Source organism: Gymnoscopelus microlampas (assembly GCF_963454915.1).
Source record: "Gymnoscopelus microlampas genome assembly, chromosome: 11".
NCBI classification, from domain to species: Eukaryota; Metazoa; Chordata; class Actinopteri; order Myctophiformes; family Myctophidae; genus Gymnoscopelus; species Gymnoscopelus microlampas.
This window is the reverse complement of record NC_139948.1, coordinates 22,463,648-22,472,838: the sequence shown is the minus strand read 5'-3', so window position 1 is coordinate 22,472,838 and position 9,191 is coordinate 22,463,648. Positions and strand designations below refer to the sequence as shown.

The window sequence follows — 9,191 nt, the reverse complement described above, 5'->3', positions numbered from 1 at the left end:
ACTGGTAAATGATGGGGTAGTTGACCAGAATATCAATCTTTAAATGCCAATTGTTGCTATAGTTAAAGGAAAATTGTGATAATTTTAGCAGCCAATTTACTACAAATTGCAGAAAATGTGTAAACAGTCAATAATTGTAACCTTATTAAACCCACTAACTACCTGTAATTAGCCGCACATTTACAGGCAGCATTAGAAACAGAAAATCCTTATCTTGAGAGGAAAATTGCAACATCCCTTTTTAATGGGGGGGGGGGGGGGGGGGGGAGTATATGAGAGAATGATAGTTACAGTATGGCAGTTAATGTAATTTATAATTACTGGAAGTTGAGAGCAAGAGTTTTTTTTTTCCTTTTCATGTTTATTGTGAAACTTCATATGAAAATATGGTAAACAAACTTTTTTTCCCTCTATTACAAATATAGCTGATGCCACATAATCCATAAACATTTGGTTTATAATAACATAACATAAAATAAAAAATGTAATTGGAAATAAAATAACAATAATGATAATAGAGCTCAACAGTGACCAGCCACTGTTGCCTGTTTGAAAGCCTACAAAAGTCTGTATTTTCAATGAATGCATTTGCATTATAAGTGGCTTCCCTCCCTTTTATATAGTGCAGTATTACTCCATGGCACTTTGAATAAAACAAGTCTTTCTTGACCACCCAGAGGGCTCTATGTCTACTAGTATTTCCCTCTACACCAAATCTCCTCGCTGAAAATATCCAATCAACAAGCCCTAAACACGTCACAATGCGACCCATTGTGAGCTTGCAGATCATCTATATCACCCCCCCCCCCTCCAGAATAGGTTAGGGTTCAAGTAATCTCTCAAGAGGGTTCCCAGATTGGGGTTCAAGTGGTTAAAACAAGGTTGATCTTATACAGACGTGTGGCTTGTACAGGAGCATAGGTATACTGTAACATTGTTTCACAATGTTATTGGATGTAGCTTGTGGTAAGTCTACGGTGGATGGTTACAACCTTTATGGCTAATAATCATATCCTCTATTTCAGGGGTCTTCAAGGTTTTCAGGCCAGGGACCCCCCTAGCTGAGAGAGAAATGAAGCAGGGACCCCCTCTATATTGTATAACATTTTGTTTCAGATTCAACTTTTTTGTTTACTTGGTCTACACCTATACATCTTTGCCAAAAGTAGCCGATCTACAAGCTCGAGGCGTTGTGAGCTTGTTTTTGGCTAAAGTTCTCCTCAGAAAAGGGATGCTAGGGTTCAAGTGGTTAAGGTAAAAAAATAAAATCATATCACAAAAAGATTTGGCGGACCCCCTGTAGTAACTCTGAGGTCCCCCTAGGGGTCCCGGACCCCCTGTTGAATGAAGACCCCTGCTATATTTGGAATATGAACAGGATTTCCACTTATGGAAACTCACTGTTGAGCTCTATAAGTGGTCATTTTGAAATGTGTTCTTGGGTCCTCCAAACATGATGAATAAAATGCCCTTTTCTTCCCTTTTCTTTCGTAATTCCTTCATTCCTTTCCTTCTCTCCTTCTTCCTAATGCATATTAGTGTTACAAGTGACATTTATAGAATGAGAGGTTTTCAAAGTGTGAAGTGACAGATCATTGCAGGGGAGGCGCAGAGACACGAGGCTGAAAGGAACAGATGGCCTCCCATAGTTAGGGCTGATGATTCACAAAACAGTTTGATATTACTTATACAAGTTTGGACGGGGGTCTCAGACTTTGAAAACCCCAATTGTAGAAGAAATTCATAGTTACATTACATTTCAAATTTGGGGAATGGGTGATATTTAGCAGATCTCTTATCCAGAGACACAATAAGTGTCTTATTAATCAAACCTGTGTGAAGAGGTAAGCAAGAGAAGAGAGAAGGAGTGGTGTGGCAGAGCCCTTTTTCCAAAATTCTATGGGGGCCCCAAACATTATTTTGCCTCGTTTGCCTCTCCTGATGGTGTGCCACCGTGAGAAGGTTGGGCAGGTTAGATAAGGAGGGGAGAGAGGGACTTACAGAGAACGAGTGAAAGAGAGGAGAGAAGTAAATGAGAGACACAGAGAGAAGAGGGAAACGAAAACAGGGCCGAGGGAGAGATGGAGAGAAAGAACGCATAATGGAGAGACAGAGATATGACAGAGAGAGGGGAGGGAGGTAGTAGTATCAGCTGTTTCTGGTCAGCTTCCAGGTGATGATGCTGCCCAGGATCAGACCAGCCATGAAGATCAGGACCACACCAGTTGTTGGAGAGCTCACTGATGACACACGAGCCACACGAGCCAGCTCTGAAAAACTGTTGATCTGTTCGACAGAGGAAGAGAGAGAGGCAAAAGAGAAACAGATGTGGATGTAGAGGAGGAGAGAAAATACAGGATGAGATTGAGGGCCGGAGAAAGAGGGAGAGACAGAAACGATCCTCCCTTACGCCGTGTCAATCTCTATCTTTCCTAATGTACAGTATGCCTCACTAAAGTAAAACAAATGAGTTCAACACCCTAAATCAATACAACAATCAGCATGAGAAGCACCTCTCAATAATCCAAACGTACAGTATAAAGCCACATAAAGGTCTTTTTGTTTGTTTGCCATTGGTGTAAAAAAAACTCATGGACATATTTGACATAAGCACCACCACCCAAAAGAGTGTTGGTGCTTATGTCAAATATTTCCATCTAGAAACAATGACTTGCGTCCGGCTAGCTTCAAATAACGTCTGACACTGTCAACCACTAGGTCTCTTACCATGTTCAAAATCTACCACTTAGTCCATTAAGACCTGGAATTCTTTTGAATAAAACAATTGGGCAGGCAAGGCTGGTGTCACTCAGCTGCTGCGGCTAGCCCCGCCCCCGGTCGGTGGGGTCGACATCTCCATTCACTCGGAGGTTCGCTAATAGTAGCCTGCTAGTTGGTGCTCTTTCAGCAGTGTTTCGCCAAATGGGAATGAATTGTTGTATGAAAACTGTTCCAGGGCTTCTCACCATCGACGAGTTGAGAATAAAGGGGATAAAATGGACTAACTTCTCACCGCATTCCCAAATGGAAGCCAGCCAGGTCTCCCGACGTAACAAAGACACGATGCATGGCTAGGTTGTCTGACAGATGACAGAAAAAGACGTGGAAGAAACACGCAAGACAGCACACCTCAGGATCCATGTAGAGAGGGTTATAGGCACCAAACAGGCTGATAATCAGGCTAGCATAAACCAGGAGTGGGCGAGGACATGACAACAATCCTTGACAAAGTTGTCTGAGTGTGCTGTGATCTGACTAACTTGTGCACCAGTGTGGTTCTGAAACTATTTTTAATAGTACCCTTCTGCATAGTAAAAGCAGACATAAGGTTATGCTCTGTAGATACATTATCTGTTCCCTTTTTATGTACATAGTATTATAACCTGTACATGTTTTCAAATAAAATACATAGTCTTTCTACATAAAATGATTATATGCAAATAGAACCAAATTCTTTCACATGGCTAAAATGCATAGGCCATTCTATCATTATGCAGTGCTTTCATTCAATGCAAATAACCGAATCCTGATGATGATGGCTCAGGTCACCAGTTAATGATCACATTATAATATGGATGGGCAGAGACCATTTTATTCCTCTTTGAGCCTGATGAGGTTACTTTTTTTATACACATAGTAACCTGTAAATGTACCTTGTTTTCAAATAAAAGACACCTTCATGTGACGTTGACTTACAGTGGTTACTTTGTAGATTTTGATTATTATTACAAGACATACAGTAACCACTTCAGCCCATACATTTCGGCTATTTGAAAATAGCCGATCTACAAGCAGTGTGAGCTTGTAGATCTTCTATTTTCAAATTATTATACATTTTCTACATTTGAAAGTTTGTTTTTGCAGTTGGCTTTTAACATTGTTGATTTAATTCTTTGTATGTGCCGCTGTGTGTACAAGCTATATAGTAGTGTACCCTGTTGGATGGGTCTGTAGACTGGTTGTGACCCAACCAACATGGTGAATCTTGGCCACGCCCCCCAAATCACTCCCCCACCCAAGCGAACTTTGCCAGTTTTTGACGTTTTTCAGAAAACTTAGGTTTTAGAAAGTTTTTTTTTTAAATTGGCCTCAGGTCTAAATGGGTTAAAGTAGCAAGACCACCTCCAAAAACAGCAGATGTGCTAGTTATATTGTATTAAATATACTCTACCATATGGATTGGTTAAAATAATGTTTTTATTTTTCAAATAAGTCCCGAATTGCAGCTTTAATAACTAGGTGTGTATTGCACCTAATCCCTATTGACCTGGGAAATTGTGTAAATATGTTGGGTGTGCACGTACAGCAATAAACCTAGATCTGCACATGCATGTTTAACGATGCAGAGTCAGTCAGTCTGTTACCTACATTGACTATTATAGGCAGAGTCAGTCAGTCTGTTACCTACATTGACTAGTATAGGCAGTCAGTCAGTCTGTTACCTACATTGACTATTATAGGCCGGCCTCCACAGGGACTGACAGAAATGTAACAAGAGGTGTTTATTTTTAATAACATACCCATCCTCCATGTTCTCTGACCCAGCTCAGAAGAGTGTCTCTAAAGTAGTTCAGGGTACACTTCAGGATGTCCATCACACACTGGGGGAAATGGGCCTCAACCATCTAAAAAGACACCCACACACAAGCATGCATATTGAATTAAGTTACTGAATACTGTATTTCTTCCATCAAGACACTGGATAAAACAAGTAGACATAATGGTAATGATTATGACTTTATAGGAGATCATAATCCTGGTTTCTGCCCGACAGCAAAGATAAATAAATGTTTTTGTTGTGTGTCCTCCTCACCTTGACAGCCAGTCTTCCCGCTACATAGAACAGCACAGCGATCACCTCCCACGTGATCTTTCCCTTGGTGATCACCATGCTGACCAGCTGCTTGAACTTCTCGGACACTGGACCAGGGCTCTTGGCCATCCCATCTATAGCACTGAGAGACACAATGATGGCGAACTTAGAGTTAGGGCAACCGATAAGGGACAACTTCTGATAGTTAATAGTAGTCCAAAGCTAAACAACTATTTCAGATTATTTTTTCATATAATTATGAAGACGTTTTTAAACTATGGTAGCAGAAAGGAACTGCACAGTGCAGACATCTCGAGTGGAGGAAGCTGCTAGATGTACACTGTATTGTCAATACTTGGGAGAACAATATTAGCCTATTCATGAACATTGTAAATGCCTAGCATTCAAAACATATATTTGCAATGCTCTGGAAGCCCCTACTGTAAAAGGTTACTTAAATTGAATGTATACTAAAGATATAAGTATCCTTGTATTTGTTTATAGTGAGTTTAGGTGTCACCAGAGTGGACTGAATGTTGTGGGTGTGGCTGCTTTTCAAACACCCTTTTCCAACACATATAAAACATATTCATTTTTTATGAGAATGCCAAAATAGAGTACCATAATAAAAAGCAGTTTTTTTCACATGATTTGAATATCCAGCATATAAAATGATCTGTCTCCCTGCCTGATGCATAGTACAATATCACATGCAATAATTCATTATTAGGATAACGATGTTGTTAATATTTACAAGAATGAAATGGGTGGAGTCAGGTGACAGTGGGACAGACAGAGCCATGTTAGACAGACATGCACACATCAGCACAACGGTTCTCAAACGTCTTCACGTCAAGGACCCCCAAATTAATATGGATTTGGTCCAGGACCCCTATTTGAAAACATTTTGTGCCAGGTACGATGGTAAGATTTGTGTTAAAATGTTTCAAAAACATTACTTTAATTATTTTTAAATAGACGATGTAAATAGGGTTAAAGTGGCTAAACCCGAGTGATGCAAATTTTGCTGAGGACCCCGTGGAACCCCCAGGGGTCCCCGGACCCCACTTTGAGAACCACTGCATTAGCACAAAATACATAAACTAGAGTGTTCGACACATTGAAGCATAAAGGTGGACGACTCACTCTTGGAAGGTCTTATTCTCCTTCATGGTGTCGCCCACAACTCGTACCATGATGCCGAGTTGTGTGACCATATTCTTCTCCTGCTCCGTCTTCACCTCCTGTACCAGCGGCGTGAAGGGTGGGACATCCTCCGAGGGCACCTCCTTCAGCTGCTCCTCGATCACCCTGAGGGACATGAGGGAAGAGGATGTAGGCATGGCGGGGAGACACAGGATGGACCTATAGCGCTGTCACCATTATACTTTACACAACGATTAATTGTCACACTAATAATTGAGATTAAGGATTTAATTGTGTTTTTGTCGTTGAACACTGGAACACAATGAATGAAAATTACATCTCTGTTTGGCTTTGAAATTGCACAGGGCAGATGTGAGAAATAACCTAAATATACTAAAGAAATTACTGACATATTTAATAACTTTATACTTTAAAAAAAACATTAATAGTGGAAATACTATTATTTCCATAATTTTTGAAAATGTTTCAACATGGCGATTATGCAAAAAGAATTGCTATTATCTCAAATAATTCCGATTAGGCGATGATGTAATAATTGTGACAGGCCTAGATGGACCTTGAGCGGTGGTGCTAATATGAAAGAAGATCACTGAACTACTAGAGAAAAATGGACAAACCCACAAATGGATGGATGAATAAAAAGACAGAGATGTTATAATAACATAAATTAAATAATAACAACGATAATAAACTGTATTTCTACACATAATTATACTTACTTCTATACATCTATTATTTTCTCTGAAACAGAGAAAAATAACTGATAATTGGTCAAAATAATCTCCAAGGACTGCTTCACCAGCAGGTTAATAATAATCAACTTTCCTGAAACAACCCGAAAGCCGTTAAGAACGAAAGAGAAACTAAAGATGTCTTTCTAAATGTAGAATTCAGTGAGATTAAATAAAACCAAACAAAAACAGATCCATTACGAATAATTAATCCACACAAGTAGGAAACCAGAATGTGTGTTTTGGATGAGCTCTCATCAAAAGATAATTGCAGCAGGAGCCCCATCCACTGGCACAATGAATAATGGCACTTTGTTATTAAAACCACGTTTTTAAATGATTGTATACAAAATATAATCATAATTAAGTTTCAGTAAGTATGTGGTTCTAAACTCTGGTGACCCAAAATGGTCTCTATGGTTTTATTCTAGTTGTTTCGGTTTCATTCTGACCTGAACATACATATCCGGGAACCTGGTAATAACCAGTGGTGTCAAGTTACTCTGTACTGTACTTAAGTACAATTTTGAGGTATTTTTTTTTACTTTACAGGAGTGTTTCCAATTTTCAGTACTTGTACTTCTACTCCACTATACATCTCAGAGGCAAATATTGCACTTTTACTCCACTACAGCTATTTGAAAACTTTAGTTGCTAGTTACTTTGTAGATTTTTATGATTATTACAAAAGACACATAACCACTTCATATTTCGGCCATTTGAAAATAGCAGATCTATAAGCTCACAATGCGTTGCGACACATTGTGAGCTTGTAGATCTAATATTTTCAAAAGATTTCTATATATTGAACTTGAAATGAGTACTTTCTACTTTTGCTACTTTAAGTACATTTTGACACCAATACTTTAATTGTACTTTTACTCAAGTGAATTTTGAATGCCAGGGACTTTTACTTGTAACAGAGTATTTCTATATTGCAGTATAGTATTGATACTTTTACTTGAGAAAAACATTTTCGTACTTTTCCCACCACTGTGCCTTTTTGTTTTATGTCTTAATTTGACTTTGACGTCAAGTACTTACTCTTTAATGAGGGCTTCTCCTATCCTTTCATCTGTGGGGAAGAGCACAACAGTTAACCAAATCAAACAACTACTTTTACTGTCTATGACACGAAGATCCTGACAATAATATAACATAAAGAAAACATGTTACAGTGAGTGTAAAAGTCCTACCAGAATTTCCTTCACACGTCGCCATGGTGATGAAAAAAAGTCCCTTTCTCGTCGTACTTGTGTTGTGAAGTTCTCGTCGTTGTAAATGAAATGTATTTATGGAATATTATAGTAACTTATTGGCATAATCAGTGTGGTTTGTGTTGTGACATGTCCACAGTGAGGCATTGAGGAGGATGTACATATGTGTTGCAAGGTTGTGTGAGAGAAACAAGCAACCAGGTCTATGAAAACGAGCCCAAAAGAAGCGACTGCTACGGCTATTTAAACAACATTAGGAAACAAGCCCAAATAAGCAACTAAACACTTTAGCAACAAGCCCAAAAAAAACGCGACCCGCAGCAACCAATATCTACAAGCAACTTTACAGGAAAACAATCCCAAAGTCGCTTTTAATAAGCGGATATGGCAACACTGATGTACAGCAACTTATGATTATGCGGGGGACTTTTGGGCAGTGGTGCTCATGTTAAATACTTCCGTCTAGAAACATTGACTTATGTTGTTAATGTTTCCTCTATCTTTCCTAAAAATGTACAAAAAAACATTTAAAAAATAAATAAAAAATACCGTACACAACGAGATGGGAAGGTTAGATCAGCGGTTCTGTGGTCCTCCTAGCCCCTAAGGGGTTGGGGTCCCCAGATAAAAAAAAATGAAATAATATACAGAATCAAAACCAGCCATGGATCAAAGACGACCGTCATGGGTGATCTTCAACATAGTGTTTGCACGTTCTCCCTTCTTGGTCTGTACATCTTTATGAACGTTCAGATTTCAAATATAAAGTACTTACCCCATGGCCACGGATGTTACAATTATATACGGGTCCTCAATAGTACCCATATGTTCCGTATTGTTAAATAAAAAGCATTTTAATCCAATTGGTGGCCATTGTGTCATAGACTTATAATATCTCAGAGTGCAGTACACCTCCCAACCGATAGGATTGCGAGGTTGAAAGAATATGGAGGAAATGGTCACCGATCGGATTAAAATGCTTTTTATTGAATACCGAAGATACGGGTACTTCTGAGGGCCCGTGCAGAATTAAAACATCCGTGGCCATGGGGTAAGCATTTTATATTACACATCTGAACCTTTAAGTAGATGTACGGGCCGTAAATGGAGAAAGTGCAAACACTATTTTGAAGATCATCCATGACTATATGACAGTCATGCATCAGCGCTGCATCAAAACCAGTTTAACCACTTTAACCCTGTATACATCGGCTATTTGAAAATAGCCGATCTACAAGCTCACAAGTGAACTCACAAGTGAGA

The 9,191-nt window shown here is 39.1% G+C and overlaps 1 protein-coding gene across 1 annotated transcript; it reads right to left on the bottom strand.

The window, feature by feature from the left end:
• Positions 1-351: 351 nt before the first annotated feature.
• On the bottom strand, positions 352-8,184 carry LOC311055402 (apoptosis regulator BAX-like). Its single transcript, XM_084071591.1, has 6 exons — positions 7,908-8,184; positions 7,756-7,786; positions 5,960-6,124; positions 4,814-4,955; positions 4,521-4,625; positions 352-2,286 (listed from the first exon to the last, which is right to left on the bottom strand). The coding sequence occupies exons 1-6, from the start codon at positions 7,930-7,932 to the stop codon at positions 2,149-2,151; spliced, it is 606 nt and encodes a 201-aa protein (XP_083927717.1). The 5' UTR covers positions 7,933-8,184; the 3' UTR covers positions 352-2,148.
• Between the last annotated feature and the right edge of the window lie 1,007 nt (positions 8,185-9,191).